We start from the raw sequence: 16,057 nt of genomic DNA on the forward strand, positions 1-16,057 counted from the left end.
GGCCCCAGAGCGAGACGGGAGCGGGCCCGCCTCACCTCCCCCGCTTGAAGCGGAATGGCCACTCCGACCTGTCCGTCAAGCTGCGCGCCTTGACGCGCTTCGCCACCGCAGGGGAAGGATATAAACGGCGCGGGGTGGGGGGTGGGGGGAGGGGGCGGGGGGCGGAGCCGTCGTGTGCGTGTGTCATGAGCATGTGCCGCGAGCCCATTGGCTGCGGTGGAGCCGGCCAGGGGGCGGGGCGGGACGGGGAGGGGAGGGGAGGGGAGGGGAGGGATGGGATGGCGGTGAGGCCACCGGGCTGCGGCTAGAGGCTGGTGGGGGGGAAGGGGCGAGCGCCGGAGCAGGAGCCCTCGGGCAGGTGGGCAGGGGACGGGAGGGACCCTGAGGAGGCTGGGGGGGCCCGTCCTTGGAGGAGGCTGGGGGGGCCCGTCCTTGGAGGAGGCTGGGGGGGCCCGTCCTTGGAGGAGGCGGGGGTGTGGGGCGCCCGATGGTGTATGTGGGGGGAAGGTGGGTGGGAGGGTCCATCCCCGCGTGGAGAAACGCATTCTCATCGCTGTCGCTGCTCTTAATTAACACTGTTAATCATTTTTAAGTTGCAGCAGCGTTGCAGCTCGGGGACCCGCAGTTCCGGGGTGTAACTGTTTCCTGGTCTCCGCTTGAAACCTGACCGAGACATCTGATCGCGTTTCCCGCAGGATTCAGTGCTCCCATCCCTCCCCCTCCACCCGGCTGAGCTGGAGCTCCACCAGTGCACTTCACAGCCTGGCACCTTAATGGCAACAGAAGTTGATGGTGGCCCGAGGTGACGTATGGCTGAGGAGCGGGCATCTCTTTTTGTTCTGCCACAGCTGTGAGGATGGCAGCCTTCAGCAGGCCTTGTAGCTGGGATTTAAATTATCTTTCCTCAGATAATCACTTTTCTTGAGTTAGTGCCTAAACTGGGGTCTTTTAGGGCTTTAGCATTTAAGTAGTATAATGCTTTAACATGATTCTTAAGTGCAGCCTGACATACTTTGTCAGGAAGAAATCCTGTTAGGAGAAAGTGTGTATTAATTCAGAATGACCCTGAGGGTTATTTTTAAGTTACTAGAAACCTGAAAAGAATTGTTTCCAACTCTTGATATTTCAAGTGAAAAATTTAAATCAGAACACTATAAGTAGTATTACGTATTTTAAGCAAAGTGCATGCTGTATATGGCTTATGCTTTGTAATAGTTGCCACATTTATGAAATCTATAACTATGAAATCCAAGCTTTTTTTCTAAAGGAATATGTTTGTCTTATATTGTGCCTGTTTTGCAGGTATTTGTGGGCATAAAAGATTTGAGCTGCAGCTGTATAAAACAAGGGCTGAAAATTAAAGAATGGCAGCAAATCCTTCAGGCCAAGGTAGGTTTTAATCTAAGTATTCAAGGGGAAAGACTATGTGCAAAATGTCGCCAAAACTGTAAATTTATTTTATAGAAAGCAAAAAGGGATAGGCAGGAGGGTGGGGCTGAAAGTAGCAGAATGCAAGCAAGCCTTCTGGGAGAAGACATGCACATTAAATGGTTGAAAAAGACCACTGATGGCTGGCGAGCTCTGAATTACTGTGCATTCCTTCATGCCTAGGTTATGAAAGTGCAGTGGTGCTGTGGTTATTTCCTGAAGCATGTGTCAGACTCTTACAACGCTTAGCATTGAATGTGACTTGCAGCTCTTGCTCTCAGCATCAGAGAGCAGCCAGAAATCTAATATATTCCATGTTGGGAGTAGAAAGGCCCACACGGTAATAGATGTCAAAAGATAGGTAGCAAGTGGCCAGGCATAGGAGGAAAATCCAAATATAATTGTAATGCTAACTCCGATGAAATGTTTCTTTGCACGATGATGCATGTGAATTGCATACGTAAAATCGTTCAAGATGTGGAAGTGGTCCATCTATCTAGCTGAGGCCTGTGCATTCGAAGGAGCTGAAGGTCTGGGGTGAGGGGAGGAGTGGGAAGCCCACGGTAAATTGAAGGAGCGTCTTAAATCGCCCTCTAGAGGTGACGTCGGGAAATCTTAGGGGAACTGTGAGACTTGGCTGCAGAAGAGCTGAGGAGAAAGAAGTTTCAGAGGTGTGGCGCTTTATCTACAGGTTACGAGAAATTAATTCATTTTCCCAGCAGCCAGGGATGACTTCATGCACATTTGTGTCCTTATCCAGGAGAGCAGTCCCACAAAGCTGGGTGTAATTCACTCTGAAGTGCTGATACTTTGAAGGAGTACCAGGTCACTTATGTAGTTCCCTGCCATCCCCCCGTGATGGTCCTCTGCTTTCAAAACAAATACAAAAGAAATGTGTTGGTCAGAAAGACAGATTTTACTTGTTACTGGACGAAAAGAAGGTACTTTTTAGAATGCTCATTGAGCTTTTCTGAAGTGTTGAGACAGGAGCACTGCAGATTGCAGATGATTGTCTGTTTGCAGATTTTAACTTTTGAGAAGTTTTTGGTACATAATGCTAAATCTTGCTTTAATCTGTGAATACCGAATCAGCATTATTGCAAGGAGTAGAACTTTATCATCGAGAATGAAAAATACTTTTTCTTAAATATGTGAATTTATTGAGAAGTGGGATGGGATTTTAGTGCCAGAATGCCTCCAAATTCTAGAGGCTTACAATTTAATAGAGCCTTGGAACTTGCTTTTATGCTTTGAGATACCCTTTAGAGACTCACTAAAGGAACTGTTTAATTACATGAAAGTTACGTACGCTAAGCAGGCAAGAAACACTATCAAGTTTAATCACCCAAATGAGGCTATAAATAATACACTAGAAAAATGAGAAAATAACAGGTAAATACAAGCAACATTTCAAGGCCTCTATATCTTTCTCTTGGATAGATGCAGTCTAGTAGTGAAAATGGTTGAGACAAATTGCATTTTCAACATGCTGCATGGCACATATGTTGGTACTATTCAAGCAATTAATTCTGTCATTTCCCTCGTCTTGGTAAAAAAGAATAGGGATTTACTGAATCACTAGAAGGGTTATGAGTGGTAGTTCTTACTCTGAACTGTAAGGATGAATTAAACATCAGCCTTCTACACAGGTGGACTCTGCTTGTTATTTCTTTGTACTGAGTTGTTTCTTTCCCTTTAATCAGTACTGGGTATTTTCCTATTAACTGAGTTAACTAAGTTTTCTGTTAATTGCAGACTCAGACTACAAAGGTTAATAATTATTTTGTGGACTGGACTTCCTTTAATTTATTGACCTCTTAGGAAAGCACTCTTGATTAGAATTTTGAAGATGACGAGCTGCATATGAGTGCAGCAAAACCAAATAGAATTGAATGAAAACCTTACTTCAGGCTGCTAGTACCACATGGAACTGATGGCATGAGAGTGATTACAGCATTTAAAAGAAATGGAAAAGCTTTTAGCATGCTGTGTATTATCCACAAGATGAGCTCATGGACCAGAGTGGTACATTTTGGTAGGGGAGATGGAGGGAAAATCAACTTCCAAATTACAGACATTACTTTCAGATACTTGGTAATACACTGCTTCTGCAGCAATACTTCACAATACTTGTACAACATGCATTAATAAGGCTGCTCTTGTAATGCTTTTGCTTGTGCACAGCAAGGCCAGAGCATACCTTGTGTGTTACTAAACTGAAGACTCCATGTGTGAGTTTTCCTAGAGAAAGCTCTCTGAGATGACAGAAGTGTGACTGCTCAGGAAGGAACTCTCCGTTAGATCCCCCAAGGTGGAAGAAATACAGGTCCTGCTTCAGGCAGGGCTGAACTTTTCAGAAAAGAAGAGTTCTGGTATGTTGGAAGAACCAAGCTCTTGAAATATGTACAGAATTCTAAGCTTCAGGCTGTAGCAATTCTATAGGGTCTCTTGCTGTCCTGGAGGTTGTTTATCCTCTTGGCCTAAAGGTATGTGAGCACATTCATGTAATGTAGTCTGAGCAGCTAGATTTAGTATTCTGATTACCGAGTCTGTGTTAAAAAGGAAGATTGTGCTGTTTTGTGTTGAATTATGTCATCATCTACAAACCTTGCTGCTTTGCATCTGAGTCTGGTCTGTGTGCAAGCATGGTGCTTGAGATCTGTAGCATATCTCTTCCCTGGAGAGCTCTGCAGCTGTAAAGTAATCAATGATTTACATTCAGTTACGCATGTAGCTGTTTTCTGGAGGCACAAACAAAATATTAATGTATCTTTTAGTAATTCAAGATAACTTACTGAATTACTAATACGATTTTTGTTTCATTTTAACACAACATACTTGAAAGCATGTCTAACTGTAAATCGTTACTGAAAAGTATTGATGTGCATCAGACTACTAGATGATGTTTTGTGGTGTCAGAAGTCATCAACAGAAGAGGAAATCAAAATGCAGTTACTCCATCCTTTTTCCCAAGCCTTATGTGTTTAATAAGGACTTTCGTTTCTGCTTTTTAAGAGGTTGCAGTGCTGCCTCACTTCATGAAGGCTACCATTTATGAAAGCATGTACTTCAGTAAAGATTGTTGTGAAATTCTTTCTGAATTGAGCAGCCAGAACAGCATGCAGTGACAGTGCTTTTTATTGTACAGAGTTTAGAGTAGGCATCTAGCTTTGAAACCATTTTTCCAAGTAAAAGTGTATCTTGAACACAGAGTGGCAGAGGGCTCTTTTGTGCTGTTGCACATATATGGGCAAATGATAAATAATGCATATTAGAAAAAACTTATACACAACTGAATTTGAAGCAACCAACAGATTGGTGAAAAGATACAAGATGAAAAGCAAAGCAATAACTTTAAAGGAGGTAAAGGTAATACTGTTTCTTGTCGTGCAGAGTTAGCTAGTACTACTGACTGACATAGATATCGATGAAGTAGGATGGTAGGATTAGGTTAAAGAGTGAGGCTTGCTGTGAGCTGGTAAAGCTACCAGTATCACTCAGCAGAACTTCAGCTTTCTCTAATTTTCTGCCTTTCACATTGAAACCATCAGTGCGAGTAAACTTCTAGCTCCTGCATGGAGCACATAGTACAATGCTTGATGTCAGAAATAGAAGTGTCAGAATGGGTTTAAATTTTAAATGTCTGGGATCTGCTACTTTAGAGAGTAATCTGAGGATCCAGGTCCTCAGTTTGACATCTGACACTGCCATTAATCTGTTTAGCTGCCTTGAATGGGTCATTTTATGTCAGGACTCTTGAGTATGCAAAGCTGAAAAGAATATTAATGAACTGCAAATTCGTGAACTGGTCAAACTCAAAATAGTAGTGCAACTCATCCCAGTTAATGGAAGTCTGAACTTAAAGTTTTATTAAGAAGTTGCTGTGTTCAAAAATCTACACTTCCTTTCATAGATGAGAATCTGGTCTATCCTAAGGATGGCTTTTTTTTTTTAAATGTCCTCATTTTTAGTAGTAGAAAGCAGAACAGACAGATCTACAGATGAAAAATTACTTTATAACTGAAGTAGAAAGATTCTGTAGCTGTTTCAAGTTGGTCTTTATGGACTCACTTTGGACTCCTGGGCAGGGAAGAATCTAAATAGAAGTCTTGCTTATGTATTGCCAGATATGACTAATTATTTTGTAAGGATGCTGGATTTTTTTCTGTAAAATTAAATTCTCATGTCCCACCCCCTCAGTTGTTAACTTTTAAATGAACAGATTTTAGTTTGCATTTTTAAAAAGTTCAAAATTTCTTAGGAACTTCATGTTGCTCAGCTGAGGGGCACTAACATGTATGTGTTGGATCTCCTCCATTTTCTCCTCATTTTGTCAATGAGGCTTTTTTCTGCTTCCCACTAACAAATTTGCTTAAACAAATTGCAGATTGGTGATGGGTGCTGTCTGAATGCTAGAACAAAATACTGCCTTTTTAAGAAAAAAACAGAACCCTCTACTTAGAGAGTGATAAGAAAAGGAAGAAGAAATACTTGGGTTTCTTTCAGATTTCTGTAGAGTTTCTGCCATAAGATACTATAGCAAGAATCAAACTAAAATAGAAGACAGTGATAGTCTTGCACTGTCTCTAATGACAGTTTAAAAACAGCATTTAAAATTTTATTTTTACACATCTCAAGCCTTTCTGAATGTCTTGGTTTGGGCTGAAATAGAGTGAATATTCCTTTTCAGGGCCTAGATGAGTGCTGTGTTTTGGATTTAGCTTTGGGTTTGGTATGGGAAAAATGCTGCTAGCACACTGATGTTTTCAGCTGCTACCGAGACTCCAAGGACTCTCTGACTCCCCATGTCCTGCCCCTGCGCAAGGGCACAGGGAGCAGGGAGGGAGCACGGCCACAGCACCTGACCCAAACTGGCCAGTGAAATATTCCATATCATGGAACACATGCTCACTACATGGAGGAGGGGTGGTCGGGAAGGGGCTCTCTCTCTCTCTCTCTCGCTTCCGGGATTGCGATCGCGGGATCTTGGTATCTCGGGGTCGCTGGCCGGGAACGGGCTGGGGATTGCTCAGCGGGTGGGGAGCAATTACGCTGTACATTGCCTGTTTCTGTATTTCTTTTTTTTTTCCCCCCTATGATCGTCATTGTTCTCATTTTATTGCCATTATTAAACTGTTCTTATCTCAGCCTGCAAGTCTCCCTTCACCCCTCTAATCCCTCCCCCATTCCCAGGTGGGGAGGGGGAAGGGAGGGTGACCAGCTGTGGGGGTTGGTTGCCCATCAGGCCCAAACCACGACACTGAATCATACCATCTGCTTCATGATAAATGTAAGCAGACTCAGTCTATTTTTTAGCTGACAACAACTTATATTAAAAAGTAGTCTCCTTTTTCTTGCCTCAGTCACCATATCATCTGAATTCCAAGCATGCATTTAGATTTATGCCGTTTGGGATAAAAAAGCACTAGCAGAAGGCTGCTGAGTAATATGTCAAGTATTAAGCTTTTTGGCTGAAAACTGTGTGGAATGAGCATACAGACAAGATCACTTTAGCTCAGACCCTCTTAGAGGTACTTCAGTCATTCTAACACAGCATTTTCTCCAGAATTTACAAGAGTAAACTCTGGGCTACCTGCAACTCGGAAATATTGAATCTTAGCTTATCAGCAAGATCTCTCAGCCTTTGTGCTCTTAGAGCATGCATTCAGCAGTGTTTTAACTTTTCAAACTCATTGCAAGTACAGGGTGTTCAGAAAAAGTGTACAATACCTAAAGTGCAGAGAGACATGGAAGACCCAATTCAGTACAATTACAAAACAGAGTTTAAGTGAAACTAATGCCACATGGGAAGGAGAGATTAACAGACAGGAAAATAGCAATTAATTACATTAGTTAACAGATTTTTTTAAAATTAAATTTAAAGATGATTATGAGTGGTCTTGCATAAAAACACAGTATAATGTAATCAAACAACTGCTCCTTTTGAGAACTCTGATACACTGAGGCTCAGAGGTGCACGTTAGCCATAGTAAAAGAAAAAGGTGAGGGTTTGATAGCAAGGCAATATGGATGCAAATTATTATTTACAGTTGAAGGTTTCTACCTGGTAATTGTCTCCTTTGTTGAACCATGCTGATGAAAGGAATACTGGATTATGTAATTGAGCAGTGACAGAAGATCTCTCAAAGGGAATGAACTTTTGAGTGCAACTACTGAAAGTTGAAATAATTCTACCTTGACATGCTAATATTCCCCTTAAGAGTTACTGAGTCTGGTCTTCCTAACAGTTTGTAGGCTACCATTTTTTGGTGGTCTTACTAAAACAGCACTGAGAATGGGGGCAAGGGCACAACTCACAGCAGTTTCCAATGGGAATGACTTGATGTTTTGTATAGAGGAAATAAAGGGGATGACTTTTACCTTTTTATTTTTTTTTTTAATGACACGGTAGTGGCTTGATATTTATAGAATAGCAGGAAATTATAGATTAAAAAAGTGTGTATTTTGACATGAGGTGTATTGTTAGTGGCATAGAGGCCTGTAAGAGTCATCTCTAGCTGTTGTCCTCAACTGTGCTGTATGGGCATCCTGGGCAACATCAGGGACTTGTGTACCTGGTGTATTTGGTGGCTGCATTGAGATCGTTGACCATGTAAGAGTCCTGTGTAAGTGCAGCAGTTTTGCCACATTTTCATTTAGAGGGCAACTTTAAAAATACACAAATGGCAGCTATTTCAGGGATTTTCTAAACTCCCTCAGTCACTCTACTACCCGACTCCTTCTCTAGTAAACAAGGTCCCTTTGGGAGAATGATGTACAAAGCAAATAAAGGCCACGTTCTGGTATTGTGTCCAGACAGTTTAATTTTGCTTCTCTATTCCAGCACTGTGGTCATACTCTATTGTGGTCATACTAAGAATAAGGGTAGTGTGTATATGTAAGGACATCAGTATATTAAAACTAAAACCTTTCTGCATAAGTTGAATAAAACGTGGTAAATTTTTGTATAAGCACATGAGCAAGTTCCTACCTCTTACATATGTAAAACTTTTATTATAGTTTGAGTTCACTGGCATGAGAAATTAGGCCCTGTAAGTATATTACTCCATTATTATCATTGGGTTGTACGTTCAGTATGTTAATTTTAAATTTAGAACCTGGTAAGTTTACTTTTTTATGAAAGGCAAGTATTTCATCATGTACCTTGTTTATAGCTCCAGAGCTGGCTTGGGAAGGGGTAGGATCTAACTTGAGATAGAAACCTGTGTTTTAAAACATATGAATATCTATGATGGCTTAAGGAAACTATTTCATGTTGTAAAATGAGAATAGGAAAAATGAAACCTATTTATTAATAGCCTTTCAGACAGTTGCAAAGCTTTGAAGATTAGTGTATTCATCATAATGTCATATTGTACAGAGACTTTTAATTCCACAAGGTTAGAGTTGGGCCATAGAAATCAAGTAAATCTCTCTAATATTTTTCTGTCATTCCCACCAGGTTTCCAGAATAAAAATAGGGTTGCAATCCTGGCAGAACTAGACAAGGAGAAGAGAAAGTTACTTATGCAAAACCAGTCTTCCACAAATCACCCTGGAGCCAGGTATTTTATGTTCTTAGACCTGTTCGGACATCACTGACTATATCAAAGAAAAAAAAAAATAGCAAGTGAGCTGTAAACTTGCATAAACATTTACCAGAAGTCTTTTCTCACCGTCCTCAATAACCAGTCAGAGAGACCTTGCACTTTAGGAACATATAAGTATTGTTTACAGACCCTGTATTTTGGCTTACATAATTTCCATTTGAGAAGGGGAGAAGCAGATATGCTTGCTCAACGGCATTAAACTCTACCTTAAAGAAGAATCAGGGAGCAGGCACTGAGAAAGCATTTAATTATTAAGCTAAAATGCCCCGCGGTATGGAAGTAGCAGACAATTAGGTTCAGGGTACTGTGTGTTTAAAGGAGAACAGTTACAGCAGGGAGTGAGTTATCCTTGAAATTCCCTGTGTGCAAGACAAAGCCAGTTTATGTTACTGCACATCTTCTTGTAAAAGATGCTGTGTTACAGGGATGATTCTACACAATAAAGTGCAATAATCTCATCCGAGTTTGAGCTGTCACTGGGATTTCCTCCATTTAAGACAGAAAGACAAGATTTTTCTCATAAATCAGTAACCAGAAAATCATGTGCTGGTTTATGTGGGGAAATTGAATTGAACTTTTGGGTTAGCATGAAGTGAGTGCAGTGCCATATTCTAGACACTGTTACATGCAGTATCTGTAAAAGAGTAAAATACTCTGAATACAATCTGAGTAGTGTGTGTCTTTTTTCAAGGAAACGCTAGGTCACATTTATTTCCTTCATACTGTCAAAAAACATGCGGAATATTTGAAGTTGCCTGAGTTAGATCTCTGAGTGACTGTGTATACAGTTATTATTCAAGCAAAATTATTGATTAGGAGAAAAAAAAAAGTAGAAATAACATACTGTTATGTACAACCCCTGACTCCTGGCAACAGTGTTTCCATACTTCATTGCAAGTCTGGCAGTTTTGGGGAGTGCTTGTTTGCTTTCTTTTTTCTTTAAGGAAAAATAGCACCATATGCTAGTGAGCAGAATTAGAATTTACTAATTTTGAAGTTGGGGATGGGGGGGAGCCTATAAAAGCAGCAGTCGAACTCTGCTTCGGCATGGTGGACTGATGGGTGATTTTTGAGAAGCAGACAGTTCTGTGGCAGGGATGTTATGCCAGAGATTTTAGGCCACAGAGTTGTCAGAAATGAGACCACAGGAGTTCTGCAAACATGACAGAAAAGAATTTGATGTACCTAAAGCACAATAGCAGCATGGCCAGCATAAGGCTGAATGAGTTGATTGATTTCTGGCCTTGGCATATGCGAATCCTCTGTCCAAGAACAAAAGATCTCTCTTGAAAAGTGTCAGTTTATGATGAAGCTGTAAGATTATCTATAGAAATTGTATGGAAAAGTTAGAGACTACAAAATTAAATACAAAATAACTGAAAACGTTGTGTTTTAAATAAACTGAGTAGTACTTTTCTCCAGCAGTGAAACTCATCTTAATATTTGTCATCAGACTTCGTCAGAGGATTGTTATTTAGCTTTCATTATGCATTTAGGTATTGATTTGGCTAAAGGGTCTTTACATGGGCATAGCTGCTTTTGAAAAACTGATTTACTAAATCAACTGTTGATGAGTTTGCGTGGATCCCTTGTTGTCCTTCATACTTTGTCTCTATGACTGAGAAGAGCTGGGCTTTCAGCACCAGTCTCCAGAGCCAATGTCAGAGGTAGTTGTGAGTTGCCTTACGATACATCTCTAATGGCAGTCCTCACTGATTTCTATCTGAAGGATGGCTGATCACATTAATATATAGTTGGGGAAAAAATGTCTGCTTTTTATTTCTTCTTTTTGGTTAACAAGGTGGACAAGTCTTGAGATACAAAAGCCAAGAAAACCTATTCAGAAATTTTAATTTGAAACCTAATGTATGCTGCAGTGAGATAGATAAGCAAAATCAATTTTAGGTACTCTAAGCTATCATCAGAGGATCATTATTTCAGTTACATCAGTATGAAGCTCCTTTGCCATAAGCAGTGATCTGCTGCCTGCCTGCTGAAGAGCTAGTTTTATACTGAAGACTACAGAGCTCTTGTTAGTGCTTCTGTTTATCACAGTTGTTTAGAACAGTCGCTGAGTGAATGAGTAATGGTGAAAACACAAAGCTGCTGTTTCAAAAATTGCTGATGTTGTCTAATGTTGCACCTCAGTGGTTCCACTGACTTCAGTGGGACTGCACCCATGAGCTAAATCCACAACAAGCTTCAGGACTGAGTCTTCTGGGTTCAGTTTGGCATCAGTTGTTTATGCAAGGTCAAATGATACAGCTAAAGTAATTCCATTTTCCTTTTCTCTCATGTTAGCAAAGAGTAATTCCAAACAATAGTTAACAAATGTCAGGATGTGAGTGAGTCAGATAAATCAAGAGCTGTGGAAGTCATGGAATCTATGGATAGAATGGTGAGGACACATTTTTTTCTGTGGTATGTATCGTACTGTGTTGGTTTTTTTGCAGCATTGCACTTGCAAGATCACCGCTGAACAAGGATTTCCGTGATCATGCTGAGCAGCAACACATCGCAGCACAGCAGAAGGCTGCACTGCAGGTAAGCTGATACAGCCAGGTAGAGTTTAGCTTGGCTCTGTTTTAGGTGTGCATCCCTTCAGAGAGCAGTCCTGCACCTAGAGAGACTGAAAAGCCCCTTTTAGAGGTTAGGTTTCATACAGTTCTGTGTTTGTCACAGATGAAGTTTCTTATTCTGTTATGATGAAAACTTAAATCTGTCAGCTCACCCTCCCTTGATATGGTTGTAAGAATGTAGCCTACAGTATCATCATAGCTGTTTTGTACATCTCAGTCAAGATTCAGTCTTATACTTCTGAATGTCTCATGAAGTGTAGGAGAACTAGCCACGCTCCTTTCCTTGTTTGAATCTGAGTAGATGGAAAGTAAATAACCTGCAGTCACTAGCGACAGGGATGAAAGATTTGGGAAACTTATTTGTACATTTACAGGCTTCTGTTTGCTGCTATTTTGCTCATGTCAGGTGAGGTTGATTATGGTGTTGAAATTGGAAATTGAGCAGGAAAGCCAGTACGTGGCCACCTGCCTTCCTGGCACTCCAGACAACATGGTTTGGCAGAGGGCACAGGAGTGGGGAAAAATGTTGAAATGCAAACTGGCAAACCTGTTCACATTTCCTGTGCCTTGTTTCTGTTAGCCAGTAAAGGCCCCCAATTTCTTCTCCTAAAATTAATGGAAGCAGAAGTGAGCTCTGAGTGGCGTCCTGTGTTGATTACAGAACATCGTAGGCTGGAAGGATCTCCTGGAGTTTCTAGTCCAGTGCCCTGATCAAAGTGTGATTAACAGCAGTGCTATATTGCATTGTTCAGGGCATGGTCCAATCAAGTTTCGAAGCTCTGCCGGGACAGACTTCTCACCAGCCTTTCTTGACTCTGAGTCTGGCTCTGTCTTCTCTATACCTTGTCACTAGGTGTCTGAAAACAGCGTAAAATCTCACCTCAGCGTTCTCTTCTTAAAATAAGCTCAGTTCTCTCACCAGCCCCTTGGACCTTGAGAGCTCCAGCCCAGCTGACTCTTTGGGTCTCTGCTGGACTCCCTCTAGATTGTGTCTCAAACTGAACACAGTATTGCAAACGCAGTCTCATGGGTGGCTTCCCTTGGCCTGGCTGTTGGCAATGCAGCCTGTTGTGCTGGTAGCCGTTATTACTGCAAGGGCATGCTGATGGCTCAGGCTAAATTTGATATCCATCAGGGTTATTCCCTAGTGGTAGAAGGAAGGAATATCCAGGCCATCTAGCTTACTGGCGTCCAGTCTTAGAACTGGGAAGGATTGCATAGGATTTTACAAAGGTTGTCTAGAGCCATAAGCAGCAGCTGCCCTCCTCGGGTGAAGAAGCATACATACATTACATGAGCAGAACGCTGGTGTCCTAGGTTGTACAGGAGTGTGTCTGATCACCTGTCACTTGTACATGCAGCCTCAGGTTGTGTGGCACTACTGATGCACGTTTCTGGCAGTCATATGTGGCAGCTGTCACAAACGAAGACCTCTAAGTTTTTTATAAGCAGGAGTAGAAGCATGGGGTCTAGCAAAGGAGAGCGATCGGGAGTTCATTTACCACTCTCCCTACTTCCATGGGATTTGCTGAGAAGGGAGTAGCATGGAATGACTGAGTTAATTCCCTGGATGGGCCCTGTTCAGATATGGCTGACTTGAAATGCTGGTTTTGAATTTGTCTATTGGAGTTAAGGAGCAGACTGGGGGAAATAAATAACTAATGCTGCAAAAGCTGTAAAGTCTTAAATTTTTATCAGTGCTGCAGGGACTTATGTTTTAACAAATGTTTTTCTCTTTCCAGCACGCACATGCACATTCCTCAGGATACTTCATAACTCAAGACTCTGCGTTTGGAAATCTTATTCTTCCTGTCTTACCTCGACTTGAGGCAGAATGAGGAATGTTTTTTCTCAGAACTGCAAGATCTGATTTTTGTCCACAGCAGGAACTGTCTGACCTTTTAATTTCTTTACTTATCTTAAAACCTATTTTTTCTGGATTTTTGTGGTTGCCTTTTGGGAGTGTGAGCTCTAATGATGAAAAAGCAATGTTGAACAGCAGTTCTTACTCTGTATTTCTATTCCTCTGTCAGTCAGAGGTAAGACTTCCTTGATGTGTGAAGTGCATAGTGCTTGCTCTTCCCTGTTTCTGTGCTTCCTTTAAAGAAATGTCCAAACCCAAGTCATCAAGAGATGCACACTCTGTCAGCATTTATGTTTCTTTTTATTGTGTACAGGTACTATATTTGACTTTGATGAAAGACAAAAGTTACTTTTGTCCATCAAAACAGACATGAATCTATCAATCAAATGCACCAGTCAGTTGTTTTTGTTGGGTTTTTTACTTTTTTTTTTTTCCCTTTTCTGTGTGCAGGAACATTACTAGTGTACCGTTTGCTGTTGTAGTATCATCTGGTCTCAAGTCCTTAGATACAGTGTGCCTGCCTCTTATTTTGTTTTGTGAAACACGAAAACAAAGTGGGGAAAAAAGCAATTGTTTCAAACAGTCTTTTAACAGACAAAGTTAAAGAAGTCTTTTAAGTTGTCAACATTTCAGATGGAAAGTGTTTGCAAGGACAATTCAGCTTAAAAGATCATATTTTTCTAGTCATGCCTTTTGCAATACCTAGTGTGTTTCATTTTTGTTTGCTTTTTTCCTTGTTGTTTTTATCGGTGGTAATCAATTCCAGCTCCATTCTGAAAGACAATATATTGACCTTAAGGTAAATTATTTTGTAATTGTGATCATGCTACCAGCATTAAGTAACTTGGAGTGAAAAAGTCGTTACCTAGATGTTCTTATATGTCCACAACTTTACTAATGCAGTTATGCTAGTATATTAATTGCTTTACGTATGGAGGGAAGTTTTAGAAAACAAAAAGAACAAGAGAACTTAAGTGAGAACTAGAAATCAGAAAGCAACTGTTTAATTGGTGCCCATTTGGTGCAGCTCTGTCCTTTTCAGAAACTTAGCTGTCACACGGAGTTTCTGGGGTTGTAGTCTACAGATTTCCTTAGTGACATTTAGGGTAACCTCTTTCTGGTCTGTCCCCCCTGCAGGGGATTGCTGAACCCAGTAAGCACTACTGAACTATAAGCCCTGTTAACAATTTCATTTGTCATGAGTACAGAGTGAGGGCCAAGAGATGAGTTGCAGGTATGAGGAAAATGGCACTGCTTTCATGTACCTCAGCTGAGTACAGACCCTTGTAGAAGCTGTAGCATTACTGAAACATTTTAAAGGAAGAAAATCTTGTGGAGGAGGCCTGACAGAGCTTAAAGATGTGCAACTGTAACATGAGCTATTCATATCGTGTGCTTTTTGTGAGGGGTCTGATGTGGTAAATCATAGGAACCATGATGGGTTTTGTGGGCAATGGAGAAAGAAGTACTGTCATTTCTGTTTTCGGTGGTTGGCTTTGCATAGCTTTTTAATCACCAAGAGTAACTTTACCATGAAGTTGTCCTGACTACTCATTATTCTGCAGTGTGAGCTGAGTATCTTAGATGCTTTGAAGAAAAAGGTCTGCAAATCTCTGTGTGTAGAAAAGGCAGCTATGAATCAGTCCAAGCTTGGAAACATACAAAAGCAAAGAAGGTAAAGCAGATATAGCAGGAAGTTTGGATTTTAGATTTTAGTTGAATTTAAAAAGTAAGCTGGGCATTTTAACATTAAGGAGCTTTTTTTTTCTTTAGAAAAGTGGCAAAAGACTGTCTGCTTCCGCTAGAAACAGACTCTCTGTGCTAACAAATTGAACTATAGAATCTTTCTGTGTTGCTGCACAGACTGCATATGATCCAGACAATGAAACAGTAAAGATCTTTCCATAGATCTTTAGATCTTTCAGTGGAGCTATAGTTGTTCCACTGAAGGAGTTAAATTTGCTGGCTGTGTTATTTACATTTAAGGTATCAAAAGACCTGCTTTTGGAAATCCAGAGCCTGGGCTCAAAGCTGGAGATACTTGAAAAGAGGGAGACAACTGACACAGCTGTTGTAATATTTTTTAAGTTAGAATGCCTCAAATTATTCAGTGTAATCATGAGGGACTTGGTGATATATGTAGTTATAACTAACCATCAAAGATACAAACCTTGTATATGGAAGCTTTTATCTTAGAAACCACAGACTGTAGCAGTTAGTGTCAGATGCATCAATTTGTCTTGCCACTCTTACTTTTTCTTTTCTGCCACTAATCAGTATTAAAACCATTAATCTATCCCTGTACGTTAATTTCAGCAAAATCTTTTCTCCTGTTGAAATTGCATGTTCAAATTCAAATCATTACTAGTTAGAATATACCCAAATCAGGAGGTGTCTGGGATGTCTTTCTTCTGGCAGTAACCATTAACTTGATCACATAAAAGCAGGAGGCTTGTAATCTAGTCCTGACCTGTGTACCTAAAAGTATTTTAACAGACATAATCACTGGAGTAATTTTATTTCATTTGCTACAGTAGTAATCAGCCTTTCCACTCAACAAAGGTGGTTGGTGTACA

At 40.7% G+C, this 16,057-nt stretch overlaps 1 protein-coding gene across 2 annotated transcripts; it reads left to right on the top strand.

The window, feature by feature from the left end:
• The first annotated feature begins 261 nt into the window (after positions 1-261).
• LOC104366714 (INTS3 and NABP interacting protein) lies at positions 262-15,018 on the top strand. 2 transcript variants are annotated; one of them, XM_042787732.1, is made up of 6 exons: positions 262-358; positions 594-802; positions 1,303-1,389; positions 8,891-8,993; positions 11,492-11,582; positions 13,360-15,018. In XM_042787732.1, exons 3-6 carry the CDS (start codon positions 1,365-1,367, stop codon positions 13,453-13,455), a joined length of 315 nt encoding a protein of 104 aa, XP_042643666.1. In that variant the 5' UTR covers positions 262-358; positions 594-802; positions 1,303-1,364; the 3' UTR covers positions 13,456-15,018. The 2 variants fall into 2 exon arrangements, with proteins under 2 accessions (XP_042643666.1, XP_042643667.1); XM_042787733.1 differs by having other exon boundaries at positions 270-358; positions 600-802.
• The last annotated feature ends 1,039 nt before the right edge of the window (positions 15,019-16,057 follow it).

Source organism: Tyto alba, unplaced genomic scaffold (genome assembly GCF_018691265.1).
Source record: "Tyto alba isolate M040663 unplaced genomic scaffold, T.alba_DEE_v4.0 Super-Scaffold_13, whole genome shotgun sequence".
Taxonomy (NCBI): Eukaryota; Metazoa; Chordata; class Aves; order Strigiformes; family Tytonidae; genus Tyto; species Tyto alba.

Excerpts from the sequence above, each read along its gene's own strand:
- LOC104366714 (XM_042787732.1), top strand. The coding sequence starts at position 1,365 with ATGGCAGCAAATCCTTCAGGCCAAG. Across the intron at positions 1,390-8,890 it reads AGCAAATCCTTCAGGCCAAG|GTTTCCAGAATAAAAATAGG; the intron begins GTAGGTTTTAAT and ends CATTCCCACCAG. Across the intron at positions 8,994-11,491 it reads ACAAATCACCCTGGAGCCAG|CATTGCACTTGCAAGATCAC; the intron begins GTATTTTATGTT and ends GTTTTTTTGCAG.